At 50.2% G+C, this 17,295-nt stretch overlaps 4 protein-coding genes across 4 annotated transcripts; 1 reads left to right on the plus strand and 3 right to left on the minus strand.

Moving 5' to 3' along the window:
* Nucleotides 1-570: 570 nt before the first annotated feature.
* On the minus strand, nt 571-2,161 carry LOC128726270 (lysozyme c-1-like). Its single transcript, XM_053820066.1, has 3 exons — nt 2,084-2,161; nt 1,043-1,414; nt 571-971 (listed from the first exon to the last, which is right to left on the minus strand). Exons 2-3 carry the CDS (start codon nt 1,365-1,367, stop codon nt 826-828), a joined length of 471 nt encoding a protein of 156 aa, XP_053676041.1. The 5' UTR covers nt 1,368-1,414; nt 2,084-2,161; the 3' UTR covers nt 571-825.
* Nucleotides 2,162-3,257: 1,096 nt separating this feature from the next.
* On the minus strand, nt 3,258-4,286 carry LOC128726271 (lysozyme c-1-like). Its single transcript, XM_053820067.1, has 4 exons — nt 4,124-4,286; nt 3,974-4,062; nt 3,854-3,917; nt 3,258-3,471 (listed from the first exon to the last, which is right to left on the minus strand). Exons 1-4 carry the CDS (start codon nt 4,284-4,286, stop codon nt 3,332-3,334), a joined length of 456 nt encoding a protein of 151 aa, XP_053676042.1. The 3' UTR covers nt 3,258-3,331.
* A 678-nt stretch (nt 4,287-4,964) lies between these two features.
* Nucleotides 4,965-7,979, plus strand: LOC128726268 (uncharacterized). The gene is made up of 3 exons (XM_053820065.1): nt 4,965-6,758; nt 6,827-6,924; nt 6,998-7,979. Exons 1-3 carry the CDS (start codon nt 4,980-4,982, stop codon nt 7,689-7,691), a joined length of 2,571 nt encoding a protein of 856 aa, XP_053676040.1. The 5' UTR covers nt 4,965-4,979; the 3' UTR covers nt 7,692-7,979.
* A 141-nt stretch (nt 7,980-8,120) lies between these two features.
* LOC128726033 (uncharacterized) lies at nt 8,121-9,205 on the minus strand. Its single transcript, XM_053819814.1, has 2 exons — nt 8,893-9,205; nt 8,121-8,815 (listed from the first exon to the last, which is right to left on the minus strand). The coding sequence occupies exons 1-2, from the start codon at nt 9,203-9,205 to the stop codon at nt 8,466-8,468; spliced, it is 663 nt and encodes a 220-aa protein (XP_053675789.1). The 3' UTR covers nt 8,121-8,465.
* Between the last annotated feature and the right edge of the window lie 8,090 nt (nt 9,206-17,295).

The raw sequence follows: 17,295 nt of genomic DNA on the forward strand, positions 1-17,295 counted from the left end.
CTGCCCCGGCGACAAATGTATTCATATGTATTCAAATTAATTCACATTACAGTTTTATGAGAGCCCCCTCGTTGGCCGCCGCATCGAATATCCTCGAGTACCCGAAACCACCGGAATTGCTAGCGAAGTTTTCCGTTCCGCGACACGGATGCGATTTATTTCGCGTTCGTCGCTTGCTTCCTGGCGTGGATTTTACGACCCGTGTGCCGGTGGGTTGGCTGACTTGGGAAAATTTGCATGCCTCTCCATGGTGGACGGCATCTACCGGCGCGCTTAATTGTCACTCCACCAAAGTTTACTATCCAGAAAAATGGGAAAAGACAAATTCGCACGCTCCTAGAGCCCTGGTCCAGAGCCCGTAGACCACCGGCTGCGAGGTACACGAGATGGGACAGAGAGAGAGAGAGAGAGAGAACTGATTTTGAAGCTAATCGGCGGAAGATCAATCGTACCATCGCAAATAGTTCACCCGGACACGGGCTCGTATAAAACCATAAAACTGTGGCCACGAAGCTGTGCGACAAACTGAGAAATGTTGTACATCCAGCATTAATTAACTGGAAATTTGTGTTAATCACCATGCCCCCACAGGGATCGTGGCAGGATGTTTATTGGATTTTAACTAGCTTTATAGCTCGCGATCGCGCTCGGCTTGTTTTGTCGATGTTCTCAAAACAGATTGGGGATGTGATGCGCCGGGATTATTTATCGCTTCACAAATTTCACTGGAAGCTAAGTGGGGTTTGTATTTGCTGCCTTGTTGAATAAAGATACGTTTTTGCAAAGAGAGTAGCGCAGAAATTAAGTAACTCGCTATCTGCCCGTTCACCCGATCGCACCACAGTTCGATAGATCGGGCAGATCTTTACCCTTGCACTTCTTCTGCCACAGCTGCCACTCGTTGAAGCCCTTCTGCTGCTGGATCATCTTCGAGCACTGGATGGCGTTCGTCACGTTATCGGTCACAAAATCTACAAAAGAGGAAGTAGAGATGAAACCATGAACCTTTGCGTCACGTGCGAAAGCCGCGATCGTCAGGTACCTTCACATTTCATGTTACATTTACCGCCTTTATAGCCCACGCGGCACCACTCTTTGCTGTTGATCTGAAAGATGCCATAGTTTGCGGTTTGGTTGGGTAGCGTTGTCGTCTTGGAGGTGTCCAGTCCGCTAACCGCCATAGCCAGACAGATCCAGTGGCCGTGGTACGTTCTGCTGATCCCGTTCGCGGTCAGCTGTTTGGCAAGCTCACATTTGGTGTAGATCTTTGCGTCGATCGTTGCCGGCAGGCCCACCACTAGCAGGGTTACGGTGATCCACCGGATCGCTGGCCCGAGAGAGAATCCTAATTGTGCGACGCGTGCCATCGCTTGTTTGGTTTGGTTTTTCGATACGAAAACAGCTGTAAATGTTCCTGTGGAAAAAATGTAAAAATTCACTAGAATGAAACACTGTTTAGCGGAGAGCACTTGTGGCACGTTCACAACACCGCTTTTTGCTTGCGTAGAATTTAAACTTTTCTCATCTCCGAAAGCCACAACAACCGAACCTGAACTGAACGCATGGTGACATCAGAACGCTGCTGCATGGTTGGGCTAAAACAAAACCACACCACAAGCGTAACCGGCATAGCAGAAAGACCTTGAAGAACAGGTCTGCCAGCTGTATTGAATTGACCTTTATTGGGTGTTTTTTTTCTGTAGCTGAACTTCACGAAACTGGAATATTGTAATGTATCGATCCGGGGCGATCAACCTTAACTCATAGAACCGTTAACCGATTGGTTGACCTCCTATCTAATGTATTTAGATAGCTTTAAATGAAGTCGACATTAAACGGCTAACATACCGTCGGTGCTGATGTCTATACCTTTACTTTCCATAAGCTTTCGCGTACCTTAGTACAATCAAAATTCCCTACTCTCGCTAAAAAACGGCATTAAACCTCCGCTGTTGTACTCACGCTATCCAAAACTGATCCCGAATTTACTTCCCGGTTCTAGCTAGTCTAATTACCGGCCCCAGAACACGGGCGACCATGCGTGACTTCCGGTTCCGTCACTAGTACGATCGGGACCACTTACGCTTGCGTTGATGCGCAGACACGCGTTTTATAGGTGAATCGGTGGCGAACCCGAGCACACACCACCCACTTAACTGCGTTGTGTTTGAGCACTGTGAAAAGCGATCGTGGAACCGTGGAAGGGTGAGTTTTGAGGCAGAATGGGGGTTTGGTTGTGTACACGCAACAACTACTACGGTGCCGGGGTGGTTTTGACGTTGCAACAACCCACCCCATGTGGGGATGTGCCAGTTGAAGTGCTCCCGTTCCGAACCTTTCGCTCATTATCATCCCGTATGGAGGCGCGGTGGTGTTGGTTGCAACCGTGTGAATCTTCGCTGCCGATTTTTCGATCCCCCTAGGGGCGAAAAGTGTCGATCATGTGTCGGAAGTGATGGGTCTGCTGATAAACTCTTTCCATGAAATGAACTTGAAAATATAAAATATGATGTCTCTAGCGGCTTCCTTGAATTATTTAACAAAGATAACAGTTTGTTACATGGAACCGACGCCGATTAGATGGAATTGTTTATGCACCAAATGCATCGATCTTCGGTTCGTCGATCATCTATACACGATCGTGGTACACCTAATGGCTGTAACATTCACTCTGAACGAAGTCGTATGCGCGATTTTCCACGGATTGTGGTCTGCGTTCCGTTCCGTGTTGACCCGTCGGTTTTTGTTTGTGTTTTTATTAAATGACCGGGGAATTCCACCATGCCATGCCACTGGACAAAACGAAACTCTAATGTGATGCAAAAGCTGGAAGTGAGAGCAAAGAGAGTGAGTGGGGGTTTGGTGTAGGAATGTAAATATAAACAACTTAATCGCCGAGCGCGGGCTTATCTGTTGCCGTGCATCGTTTCGTTGGCTTTCGGGGTGAGTAAGCTTGGCAGAGCTGAAGATCATTTGGGTGTTGGAACTAAGCAAAAGACGATTTTAGTCGGCATTTACATTGATAGTTTTGTGGGTTTCTCGTGGGCTGCCGCTGAGTGTTTGCTGTTCGATATCTGTTTCGTGTCTTCACTCGATATCAGACCTTATCGCGGTGTGTTCTAATCAAGCGTAGCCAATTGCCAATATAGAAAACGAAGCAAACTAACAAGCCTGACGCGCCAACACGTTCCATGAGGCGCCAACACGTGATAATGTCTACAATGTCGGCGATGTCAAACTACCGTTAAATTATGCATTTTTGTTGCCGCCATTGCTTTATTCGCACTATTCTACAACTTCACAAGCCCCAGTGGAAGGCTTACTTCCGTGTCTAGTTCCAGCACGATGACAGATCCGGTAGGGTCTTCTGCTTACACCGGTTGACCCAACCCTTCCAGGCGCCAAATCCGCCATCTACGTAGATCACCTTCGCACACTCGATATCGTCACTGATGTCGTCGTCGATGAAGTCTGCACGAGATCCGCCAAGAACGGGAATGAAAGCAAGCGAACAAAATTAATAGCCCGAATTAAAGGACGAACATGCTGAGGGGCTGCTTAGATCGATCGGCTAAAAGCCACACCGGAAACGATGAGAGATCGAGAGATAGGGATCTCGAGCTCCAGCTGAGAAATTTGGACATTGAATTTGGTTGGCAAAATGGCGCGAGTGGGCTTCACTTTCAGCAAATTACCCCAAACACGTGCCCGGGACGGAAGCGTTTTCGAGCGCGATTTCCCATTCACGGGTTCACCTTCCGGCTATTAATGCGTGTAATGGGCCACCTTCCTGGGGATGGATTTCCTTTTTGGGCGATTTATGGCGCGATCGCCGAAACTAGCTCCACCTTACCTTCGCATTTTTTGTTGCAGCGGCCTCCTTTGCGTCCCTCTCGGCACCAGGTTTTGCTGTTGATCTGCAAACGCAGCGCGTTTAATCACACGATCGTGAGTGGAGGTTAGTTCAAGTTACCTGGAACACACCGTAGCTGGTGGATTCATTTTCATGGATCGTCTTTTTCGTGGTGTCACCACCGCTTTCGGCCATCACAAGGCAAACCCCTGTAGCAGGAGTGGAACAGTTTTACAACCAACTTTTCGGGATCTTCCCATTCCTACTCACAGTTGGAGATCAGCGATCGCGACGAGATTTGCCCGCGCTCCATTGTTCTAGCGAGGGGACACTTTTCGAATATTTTCCCGCTGGTTTCGGTGCAGAGTGCGAAAAGAACGATCAACCCGATGCTCGCTACACCGCGAAGGTGTCGACAACGTACAGCACCCATTTTAAAGCCTCCGCGATAGTACGCCTACTCGCTAACTGATTCTGAGAAACTGGAAGCAACTGGTTGAACCGATTGCAGGTGATGTTCTCGCTTTTCGATGCCCAGAAGCTGCTCGCTAGAGATCGAGAGATGAAATTAGCCACCGCCGCCGTTGAGAGGCGTTTGTTATGAAGTTGTTATTGGACGACTACATCGGCTAATCGCCTGAGAGATCAAAGTGCATCAGCGGCTCAGCTGGTTTATGATTGCGAGAGGCTGAGAGCGTGGTTCCTCCAGGTTGGAGGAAGTCCAGGAGTCCCGGGGGGTTAGTTGCGTGTTAGAAGAAGCTAACTAATTGGACATGGAATTGGAGCTTAGCGGACTTCAGGTTGTGGTAATTGTTGGTCCGCACGTTGATATTCATATGCAAATTGATGTAACAGGTTGGCGAGGGTTTCTTGCAACCTGTGACTGAACCTGTGAATCTTGTTTTATAAATGTTTCTAGACTTTAATAAAATATCATATTAATAAAAGGATCACACCTGTGGAAAGAAGGTTCAGCTCTAATTCAAAACTAATCTAAGGATATTTTAAGGATACAAGTACATCTACATAATCATTGTTCTCTGCTTCATTTCATTGCAGATTTCAATTAGTATACACATGCCTTACCGTCGGACAGCTCGTCGCGATCGCGTATGGGGCGGAACTCATGACGGCCGGCATTGCTGGTGGAGGGATGCTGCCCACCAGCAAAAGGCCTTCGTCTCCGCCTCCGACACCTAGTCAAGCACCCGTCACAGCACCGTCCGTCTACCAAAGCCCCTCGATGGGGACTCCTCAACCATCGTCTAGTTTAAGCAGTAGTTCCACCACCATAAGTAGTAGTAATAGAACCCAAGACGAGCTGTCACAGGACGCGCAGGATGCCTTCGGTGCGGCGTGGACCGCCCGGAAGTTCGTCAACAAGCCCACGTACGATCGGAAGGCGAGCTTTGGCAAGCGTTTCGAGGGTGGTTTGCAGCCACGTGGGCGAGATTTAGCCGACTGGCGATGTCCCAACGTTTCTGGAGGAGACAATCTCGAGTGCAGCTGTGATCTACCACATACGCTGCGGTGTAGCGGTGATCTGCATGGGTTGGAGGTGATCGCGGACAGCTTAAGGCGATCGCCCTACGAGGTATCGCTGTTGGATTGCACGCTGAAGAACGTGACGAGCATCAGCGATGCGAGTATATTCCGGAACGTGTCGCTGCAGGGGTTGGTCATGTCGTCGGGTGAAATCAAACGCGTACATCGGCTTGCCTTTGCGGGAATTCGGACACCATTGCAGGCGCTTGGACTTCCCAACAACGCGCTCGAGAGTGTCCCGATGCAGGCGCTAGGAGCCGTTGGTCAACTCGATCGGTTGGATCTCTCGTTTAACAGGATCAAGGCGTTGCAGAACGGTGACTTCTTGGCCGTGCCCCGATTGTCGTACCTCGAGCTGAGCGGAAATCAGATATCGCTTATCGCACCCAAAAGCTTGGTGCCGTTGAAGAACCTGCTACACCTGAAGCTGAACGGCAACCGGTTGGGTGAGTCGCCCGAAAGTCTGCAAGCACTTGCGGCGTGTCTCAGCCTGAAAGAGCTACACCTACACTCGAACGGCATCCGAGGGCCACTGCGAAATACGACCCTTCCGCGAATTCGTGGGCTAGAAATTCTGTACCTCGACAAGAACTCGATCGCCAGCATCCACAACGGTGCTCTGGAGGCGTACCCGTACCTACAGATGTTGTCACTTCACAGCAACCAGATCGATGTTCTGCAGGATCATGCCTTCTCTGGGTTGGCCTCACTGCAGATGCTCGATCTGGGACATAACGGCATCGTTACCATTTCGGATGCGTCACTCAAACACCTGCCCAGGTTGATCATTCTCGATCTTACGCACAACTTCCTGCGGGCGCTGACAGCGGATGTGGTTTCGCCGTTACCCGCGCTGAAGGAGCTACGACTCGATGGGAACGACATCTCGCTGATCGCGGAGGACGCGTTGGTGAACGCGACCCAACTGCACAGCCTTTCGCTGGAGAACAATCCGCTGGTGTGTGATTGCACGATGCAACCGTTCTTACGGTGGTTGGCAGGTGTTCGACCTGCCTCGCAGGGGATCCTAGGGGCGATCTGTGCGACTCCACCCGATCTCGAGGGTGCCGATTTGCTGCAGCAAGCACCGGAAACACTGAACTGTGGTGAGGGTGCTAGCAAGCTGCCGTCGGAAGGCCGGGATCATGAGACGTTCCAGACGATCGAAGTGATGCTGAAGCTCAAGAATAACGCATCGTACGTGCGGGACATTGGTGGGCAGGTGCGATTGCATGGAGTTAACATCACCGACGAGAGTGATATCTTTCTGAGCTGGCTGCTGGATACGGATGATTACTCGTGCCGGTTTGTGTATGTGTTCCACACGGACGATCCTGAAACCATTCTGTACAACTCTGAGGTAAGCTATTGTACAAACCGCTCCAAGAGGCAGAGTGTTTGATGATTTCGATTCTCTCTTTTGCGCAGGTCTCTTGTATCGTGAAACCGGAAGAGCCAGTATCAGCTGTAGAGTATAGCTACAGTGCCAAACTACTAGGGGCGTACGACTTGCAAAGCAACGTTAGGTAGTGTTTATACCGCTATGGACGTTATAAAGGATAGCATTATAATATGGATATGGTTCTCCGAATTTTCCAGCTACAAATTCTGTCTAATCATGAAGGAAGACATCTCGAAGGACGAATACCTGGGCGTGTGTCAAGCAGCCACACTTCCCCAGCCACAAGTTAACCCATCAAAACGAAAATCCATCAAGAAAGAGCTCCAAATCAGCACCCGGCAGACGAACGAGTCCGACATATCGGACTTTGAACGCATTTCGTCCGAATTCCGGCACGACGATCGCAACCGGGATGAGCTGCTCAAAGGCAACAGTGAGGACGAAGACGACACGCAAGACAACCGCACGCTAGAAAGCGACCGTGTCGATCATCGTGGATCAGATCCGTTAGAGTACAACATGGACGACGGTGACGAGGGCGATGATTCAGACGACGATGATGAGAACGGTGATGACGAAAGCGTCGGTATCCTTACGGATAACATTCGCGACGATCCTGACTTCCGGCAGATGCAGCTAGCGGCTGAAGCGGAAGCAGCTCGCTTACCCTCCGTGCGTGGAGGACGCGTCCTGCTCGAGGGTTTGGGTACCATCATTCTCATCACGAGCCTGGTAGCGTTCGTGTGGGGGATGGTACGCTTTAGGGGCCAGAATCGGCACCTACCATCGATGGCGAGCTGCTACGCGGTGGACGAACGTCGACGAAATCCCCACCAGGACGTGGAAAGTCGAAGTCGGTACTTTAAGCTACAGGCGACAACGAGCCTGTGAGCCTGCAGCCTAACGATTTCATCTCAAAAGCGTGAAAAACGCTGTGTAAATTGATGTACATACAACATTCCGTCGGCTTTTAGATGGGGTGAGGGAGTTAACTAAAAGCTCTTGTTATTTATGATAGCGATAAGGTGATAGAAGCCAGCGCCGAGTGTAAAGAGTAACTTAAGAAGGGATGCTAGTTTTACGTTGCAAACCGGACGTTAATGTTATGTTTGTATTTTAAAGCACGTCTTTACTAATCCTGTTGTGCCATGTGTGGATGTTTGTAACCATTACGAACGAGGTGTAGTGAAGTGTATCGGGAGCGATTGAAATAAAGAGAAAAATACTGTTTTTAACCGAACACCGTAGCTAAGGAAAGCCACCGCGAGGAAAGAAAAGCGCGCAAGTGCTTTGTGCGTTTTGATTATAGTAGTAGGTATATTTTTTGCACAGTATCAATTCACAAAACGGCAATCTTTGGGAGTTGGTTGAGCCCCTATCGGGCCACTAAAACAAGTAGATACAAACGAACGTCTAAGTAAATAAATACTCCTATGCGACCGACGGCCACGCACGCTCGTCCCGGCCCGTAAGCTTGAAACAGGAAACAAAAAATGTACAGCTCTTCGCCCGTAACTAAGTAAGGAATCGTTGAGATATGCGCTTATTTGCCTCGCGTTTCGCCCAAAACGGCAGCCTCCTTTTTTCTAGCGTGCGGATTCCCCGGTAGGCACTTAACGGTTTTCGACTCTATCCTAGCCGCCCGGCGGTTGGTCAGACTCCTTGTTAAGAACCAGCAACCGGACTGGAGCTGCTGACGGCGGCGCTAGTCATAATGACGCTCTTGAGCCGGTTTCCATTCGCATCGACCGGTGGCTCCGTCGGATGTTGCTCACGACCTACAGTGGATTGTGTGTCCGTGCCCGATGTGATCGTGGCCACTGACGAAGAATCTCCCGCCGGTCGACCCACCAAGGATCCTTGGTGCACCTGGGGCTGATGTATGACCGCCGCTGGTGGAGTGAAAGCTGGCATCGACGGAGGGACCACCATTTCCGGTACGAACGTTTCCACCTTCGGGTAGTAGGCGGGAAGTCGAATCACCTCCTCATACGATGGTGGCGGTTCCATGGCCACTGTGGGTGGAAAAAAAAGGCCGAGATTAGATTCGAGCGACAGGCGGAAAAAGGACCCTCTGTGAGTGTACACTTACCCATGCCATTTCCGGGATAGATGGCCCCATCGTCACCGATGAAGGCCGCGTTTGAGTGCGTCACGCTGGCGGAGGCACGCTGCCGGTGTTGGGCGATGATACCATGCTCGTGGCAACCGTACACACCACTGTAGTTGTCCCGCTGCAGTGACATGATGTCGTAGAGGTTGGAACCGATCTGCACCACGTGTACCGGTTGTTGGGCGATCTCTTCCTGCTCGGCGAGGCGTTTTGCGCGCGCTTTTTTGCATTTCAGGATGATGATGAGCAGCGCCCACGCGAGCACCAGTATTAGGTAGAGGAATATGATCATGGCGCGTTACTGGGTTTGTGCAGAAAACTAATGATGCTTTCCCAGGGCTCGTTGCTCTATGGCCTTTTTTTTTGGACGGTTATCTAGAAAGTAGAGATAGAGTAGATACTTCGTGTTATTATCACGACAAAATGACACACGTCTGACGAAGTGGGAGTCTCTAAAGATAGCGACGTTTGAATGAGCGACGTGGCGTATCCCAAGCATGACGCACGAAGACCCTTTTCTCGCGGCCATCCGTGACCAGGCACAGGCACGGGATACGCAAAGAGGGCTAAAGGATTAACCGGTGACAGTGAATTTTGCCGCACGCGTTATCAGATAACGCGAGGTGCTCCGTGAGGTGATCGCACCAAAGCAAACGGACGGGCCTTTCTTTATCTATCAAGCATAAGGAATGTGTGGAAAGTCCTTTTCCCGGGGATCCGGCCGAGGTCCCACCCGGTTGGGAGGTTTAAACGCGCTAAAGGTCCCCTTATCGCTACGGTAGGTAGAGCTTCTCGTGCACGAACGCATTCAGCGCGGCAGCAACCGGAGAAGCCATGAAATCCGGAAACCAATTTGCATAAAGTTGCCAGCGTTGTTCCGGCATTAGGCCGCAACGGACGGTGGAGCAGAATTTATGGGTGCCCGGGTGGTTTGGCCGGTTGCATTTTCGTTGCATTCGTGCTCCGTGCACCGTGGGTAGAAGTGGAATTTATTCACAACGCCAGAAGGTCAGCAGCGTCGTTAGTAAGGAAAGGAGATGGGATGGGGGAGAAGGCCTTCGAGTGGCCAGGGTCAACACCTGCTGGATGATTTAGAGACCATCAGGCTTGCCGTCGAAGCGTGATTTCAAAGCCCCGTGGTTTGGCCAGAGACCCCCATCCGTGAGTAGGATTCAGAGGCCGATTTCATATGAGTCAGGTTTTAGAGACCACTCGCAAAAACCCCGTTTTGTACGGGGGACATCACTGTTACGTAGGCAAATGTTGGGTTGGGTGGGTGGGTGAAAAAAAAACACCCCTTTTTCCCTACGAATGGTGTGTTTTACCAGCAAAACGATCGAACGAGTGCGCTGGAATTGTACCATCCCAGGCAAAAAGGGGCTGAATAATTAAGCGATATTTTCCCCCTTCCAGAACCGGAACCCGGAAACCACCCCATCCCGGATGTGAAGCGCTTGCCTTGATTCGTTTTCCACCCACACACCCACACTATCGGACATTAGGCTCGATTTTTATTGCCCAGACCGTTTGCCGAACCGGGGGTTGCAATTTATTGCAACCTCCAGGAAGTGCACCAAAAAAAAACCGCAAGAAATTGCAACGGGAAAATCGAAAGCTTTGGCAAAGAAAATGGCGACATTTTCGAACCGTCGGTACGCGATGAATGATGAATCGGGCTGATGATGATGGGGGCGCCGGGACCTCCTGGCTCTCTGCCCAATGGCTCCGGTGCAATGAACCGAACGGGCAATTAATGTAATTCATTGGCTTGCTCGAATCCAATCCAAAACCGGGTGGGAACGGTGATTGATCGAGGGGGTGGACACCCACGCAACCCTTCGATGGTTTTGGATTTGGAGAACCAGCGGGAGGTCCTTTCGGAAGGGGAATTCAATTGAGCTCGATCGATGGGACGCGAATTGGTCGGTCGTTGTTCGTTTAAATTAGGCTCATCCTGCCTCGGGAAAATCCTGCGCGGACCCGTAGTTTTCCCTCACCATTATTTGAGGCGGGAGACGGCGTGATTTACGACCCCCGTACATCCGTTCCTTGTTCCTCTCTCCCGTCAAAATGCCCACCCCTTTTTGGAATTAGCTTCGGGGTCCACAATCGGACACCACAACAGCGTGTCTATTATTTATCGCAAGATTATCGCGACACTGGCCGATGGCCTGATTGGGAAGCTTCTATACCGTCGACCACCGGTGGATGTTTTATTGGCGTGGCAAGATAATGTAGCCGTGGATTAGCTGAGGACTTTCCCTGAGGGGGTTTGGAAAGTGGGTGGCGATAATTTGACACTGGAAAGGCGGTGGGCTTTTTGCTTCCTCGTGTCACGCACGATCTGGAAACTGCGTGTGGGGCTAGGAGCCACCCGAAACCGTCTGCGATGAGGAGTAATTAAGTTTATAAGCACGCCTGTGGCGGGCTGGCCGGCTCAGGTTCACACACAGCAGGGCGACGAGAAAAGCAAACAGGGGCCTGGCTTGGGCGTGCGATTGCGTGATTAACCGACGCTGGATGGCTGTAAAATTTCGCAAATTTGACACCCGCGAGGCTTCCATAGACCTGTACGACCTACAGAGCGACCGTCGCGACGACGCACCTACCGTTTTTTTTGCTTTGGGGTAGGAAAATGTGTGGAAAAACCACCCATTGCCCAGAGATACTTTGTGCTTCCGTGCGTCCAACGCCAAAGGAGTGTCGGACGGGATTTTTACGACATTTGCGATATCACGCAGCTGATAATTGAAGGTCGATTGCAAATGGCACTTGTCGGCCAGCCGGCTTTCTGAGTGGGAAAATCCACCACCGACGCTTCCCCAGACGTCTGGGAATGGGACAAAATCCCCCCTACACACGAGGGAGGATCGAATAGTCCCCACGCAGGTGTCACTTGAAGTTTGTGGCAAGAACCGACTCATTAGATCGTACAAAACGAACAAGCGAGCAGCTGACAGAAGCATGGAGAAGGTCTCGAGAAGTGCTTCAAAACGTCCGTGTTAATTCACTTCACTCAAACACTTCCCGGTGATAATGGAGAAACTGCTCGTTTTGATGTCGAAAAATGAGTCTCGCAGGAGGGAAAGTGTGCCATGTGGCGAAGAGAAGCAAAAATTAGCGGTTTCATTTGATCGAAACGGTGTGATAAGAAAATGACCGACTCGGTGGACCCGGTTGACGTGCTGACAACGCGCCGAAACACTCGGAAAAGGACCCGCGGGAGGCTGACACCAAACGGGTGGTTGCTTCCACAAAATGTCCTTCGAGTGAAGGGAAAGGCGCGTGAGCGAACTCGTGGCATTTTCCGCGATTAGGGAACCGCCCAGTAGAATGCGAACCGATCATTAACGTGCCGCACGGGTTTTCGTTATCAATTCGACAGTGACCCGCCCGTGTCCTTGGAGGATGTGTGTGAGGGTTTTTTCTTATTGTCTGTTCGTATAACAGGCACGTCAGTCAATTCCATGATTACGCCCGTTTCGCGAAACGCAAACGGTTTTGCGTTCTATTCGCGGTTAGAATCGCAAGTGTGGGCAACCCCCTTCGAACGCATGATGGATGGAAATACCGGCCGGTGCTTCATGTTTTAAACGAGCGAGTATTTTACATGCTAACCACGTGCGTTCCCGAATAATGGACGTCGTTTGACGGCAGTAAAGAGATTGTAAAAAAAACCCGTACAAACACACACACACACGTAAGCTAAACACGTTCGTTCAATTAACTGAAAGCAATTCTTTGCGAATTTCAAAAACACCACCGACCATACGCCGTTTTAGCAAAACTGCCCGGCGTTGAGCTAAAACAGAACGAATGCTCTCGTCGTGTTGCACATATTATGCAGCTCTTATCGCGAAAACCGATCGTCTAGCGCGCACCCAAATGGGAACGCAAAGTACGCAAAGATTACATAAAAAAAAAGAAAAAGGTGAACAAAACTCGCCGTTGATAAGCGAGTTTGAAGTGTGTGAAAAGGGAAGCGAAACTAAAAAGCGCTCGTGATCGATTTTAAAAACGCAAAACGCCATACGCGTTCAAACATTCAAAGAGCACCTTCGGAAACCTCCGAAAGCAGCTCGTGAAAGAAGACCATTTGGTGTTTCAATGGTGCATGCGATGTTTGGTTAGATTATTTGTCTCATTGATGACACGCTGCTGGAACTCCGCGTGACTCATCCATTCAGAGCAGCACGTTCTAGACGCTATTTCGTCCGGTGCACCTTGACGGGTGATTAAAATATTGAAATTGAAAAAAAAATAATAATTCCATCGAACATGGATCCAGCGATAATGGCTCGCCTGCTTGGACGATGTCAAAAGGCTCCGTGCGCTCCAACGTCGAGAATTGATTCCTGTCAGTCCAAACCGACGGACACCTTCTAATGACCACAAAGGACGCCACTTCAACAGTTACCAAGCCCTGATGCTTCCTTTTCGCTCTTCCCACACTTACCGGAATGTTCGTTCTTCGCCTCAAAAAAGGACGATAAGGACGGTTGGTGTCGTTGGGAGACTGTTTTCGCTGTCGCTTTCCCAACGGTTTTTCCCGCAAGGATAACGAGGATTGCGCGAGGTCCGGCTTGGTACGTGTCACTCACTCACCGGTTGGTTACTGGGTGGGGGTAGAATGATTGCTCCACTTTTACACACACAAACACACACACGCGCGCGTGCTGGCCAGACTAGCCGGTCCCTAGGTGGATCGAGCGTTGGTTCCCTTGACGAGGGAAATTCCGTTCCTTGTTGGGTGGACCCGTGCAAAGCCGTTGCTTAAGCCGGGACACATTAAGAAAGGCTGAACCGTCGACAACTGGTTTTCATTAAGTCCGCCCGTTATCAGGGGGGATATATCTCGTTGTCTTTGTTAGCAGAAAAACCGCCCTTTTCCGTCAGACGTCGTCACACTCGTCGACCTTGTCGCCTTAGTCCCTCGAGGAGAGAATTTCCGATGGAGATGGGTTTGAAGCTAGAACATGACTCCGCACCAGTCACTTTTCGACCCAACTATGGCTCACACACTCACGTAAACTCGAACACTCTAAACCAAAGCCTACTTGGTGACACACGGCTATGGATGCTTTTTCGTTACACTGGAACCGCAAACAACGACCGGACTCGCGAGAAGAAACACACACACACTCAACCACCGGGAAAAAAAAATCAACCCACCCTTATTTGAAAACCCCGCGCCCACCCGCGGGTCCGGGGATGGTTAAAAACAAATTACTCTAATTCCTTCACACACACGCTAATTAAGCACATATGTTTCACGCTACGCGTCGCGCGATCGTTATCACCTTTTCGCGGTCGTTATCAAACGCCGTCTAAATTTGGGTCCCACTGCGCCGTTTCGGGGGCTTAGTCCGTTTGACCGCGCGCGGCTAATCACGTGTCGAGTTCGACAGAGGCCGCGTTTGAAATGTGTCCCTCTCTTTTAGCTCGGGAAACGCCACTCGAAACGCCACTCCAATATGGCGCGGTGCTGCGTTGCGATGGTTTGATGTCTAGGGTCCCGTCCGTGTCCAACTTGGGGACTACAATTTCACGCGCGTTCCACATGCGATGCCGGTTCCGTCGGTTCTGAACGGTCTTCGAACGGTTCGGGACCACGTTGCGAACGTGGTTTGTTTGCGTTCGCGACCCGTCAACAACAAATCCGGGTGTCCGTGAGAGAGTGAGAGCGCGCGCGAGAGTAACCGTAGACCGTTTCAGCCGCCATTTTGCTCTCTCGGGATGCTCTCTTGGGTCGGGAACGAAATGGCGAGATGAGCGGGCCCGATCGACGTGTACACGGTGGCTTTAAGATGCTTAAAGAGATGCTTGTAGTAAAGTACGTTAAAATACAATTCCTAACAGGCAAGCGCGAACGTCATTATAACAATTTTAGTGAAAACAGACGGAGCATCAAGATGACGGAGGACATTTTCTTCAGTGCCTTCTTCGTCGGGTAATGATCATCAAGTTTCACGCACACATTTTCCACCCGCTTTGCTTGTTTAAATTTCAAAACAAAAGCTCCAAAAATAATAACGGCCGTCTGAAGCTGAAATGCTCCATCGCGCGATGTTGTAACAGGTCTCGTCTACGTCAGTAGGCGCTGAGCTGAACACTGGATTTGATTGAAACGTCGCTGGAATCCCTTGGCGCCCACCACGCGCCCAAGCGCGACGCAATAACCTGTAAATAAGCCGTAAATAAGACATTACCCATTCCGCGGGAGGCCTGTCAAGCTTCCGGGGTCAGATTGCTGCCAAAAATAAAACACTCGCCAAGGTATGTGCCACGTCACACCGACGTCATAATTACGTTACGTTTTTGAAGCTACAAGTGCAACGTGAACAATGCTCCGAGCAGCTGGGCAAAGCGAAGAAGAAAAAAAAACCGACCGTTGACTTCCAACGTCAGCTGGATCTGGCGGGAGCCATTAAAATGTCACCAATGGCGTGAACAAAATATGTACAACAAAAAACGTTTCCTCTTTTTTTTTGTCTCCCAAAAGAAAAAAAAGCAAAGAAAAAGGAAGCAAAACACTCGGAATGGATTGACCACCCACTAGATGGACACTCGGACCGCCCGTTAGTGGTTGTTTCTCGCCCTAAAAGCGCGAGCAGGTTGGCTAGAGCCACCGATAAATCCGATTCCGGCAACTGATTAGAGCCGTTGACGTGCTGCTATCGGCAGAAAGCGGGAGAAAAGCGAACGTGCTGGGGGGGAAAAAACGCACCCCTATCCATTGTCCTTTTGATTCGTTTTCCCATCACCACCCCCATCGGAGTGCTCCAACCCTCCCACCGCCCCACGCTTATCTACACCGCCCGTGTTCTATTTGCCCAAGGACATGTTCGCGCTGGGGTGCATCCTTCCGGGACACCGGCAGCGGTTGGAATCGATCGTCCTGACGGGGATACCGCCACAGCCATCGATCCATGGGCGGGTATTGCCTTGCGTGGGTCCTGTAAAAGGTTAGCGAGTGTGTACTGTTGTGGTCAGAACACGAACGCGCGTAATGGAAATGAATTTTCACCGCATACGGCAGCACTGGCGCATTTGGCACGACATTGGCAGCTGTTTCGATGGTGAAGTGATTTGAAATTTAATTACTTTTACCGTTCCATTTTTATTTATTGATGCCGTATTTTTTTCCCCTCCTTAGCGGCCTCGTGTTCACGAAGAATTGCATTCGTTGGGTAAGAAAATTGTATCTATCGATGTCTGCAATTGCATAATGTAATGAAGGATGCCCACGATACCATGAGCTGTGTGTTGTGCTTTTAGAAAACGATGGCTGCATTTCAATAATTAGCAAAGTAATCAAAACGCATCTCACATCCATGCATTTTGTACCGCGCTGGGTGATTGGAATTTAAAACAGTTTCATTTCAGTACATTCAACCCTCTCTTGGGAAACCTTTTCCCAGCGATGGTAATGGCTTTCTCCGTTTTCCTTACTGCATTGTACATAGCCGACCATCGGCATAAATGCGTTGCTCCTTCTCAAATGCGCTTCGACACGCGCCTGCATCCTTCCCGGTTGCCAACTTGCCACTCAAGTGCACCCTCAACGCAAACCCGGTCCTTTTGTTCTCCACATCAATCGCGTTCCGATGCTCCCCATTTGCCCTTCTCCCTTATTTCCGCCTTTGCGTTTGTTCAAATATTTATGAAATGTTGCATTTTTGTTTCGCTCTTTTCCATCGTTTTTTTTTTTGGTTCGCCCCCAGTTCGTTCTCTCTGTCGCACGTATCCCATGCCCCGTTGGCTATGGCGGATGGAACAATAATGGAATGTGTGTGTGTGTTTTTTTGTTGTTGTTGCGCTCCTTTTTCCCATGGTAGAGGTTTCACAGCGCCGGTGACACGTGCAGCGCCACAGGAAAAGCGTGGTAAAAGGGATTCGAATAGAAATTAATAGAGCAAAATGCAGTTTTCCGCTCGGTCGGCGAATATTATTTTGACCCCGCTTTTGTGCGTCCGCTTTGGGGTTTGTTGGAGTTCTGAAAAAAAAAACAGAGAAAGACAAAGAGAGAGAGAGAGAGAGAGAGAGAGAGAGAGAGAGAGAGGCCATGGAACAGAAACGGCAGGGTAGCGAGTAGTCGTTAATGAAGTGGCGACATTGGGCGAGTGGGACAAGCGTCCGTCCTGTCGTCCAAAAGGCTCCACACGAGCCCCTACACGCGAATGGCATTTGCGTTTTTGTACGCTTCATTCGTCGACGATTCTCACGTCCTACAAGCGGACGTTGCGGTACGGTGTGGCAAGGCCAGGAATAGCTCCTTGTCGTTCATGCATCCTGGCATGGCATTGTTCGTGGTGGAGTGCCTTACCAACCTCAACTGCTGCTCCCGGCAGCTGGCAGTGTCGAGAAAGCGTCGCTTTTACT

The sequence above is a fragment of the Anopheles nili genome, chromosome 3 (assembly GCF_943737925.1).
Source record: "Anopheles nili chromosome 3, idAnoNiliSN_F5_01, whole genome shotgun sequence".
NCBI classification, from domain to species: Eukaryota; Metazoa; Arthropoda; class Insecta; order Diptera; family Culicidae; genus Anopheles; species Anopheles nili.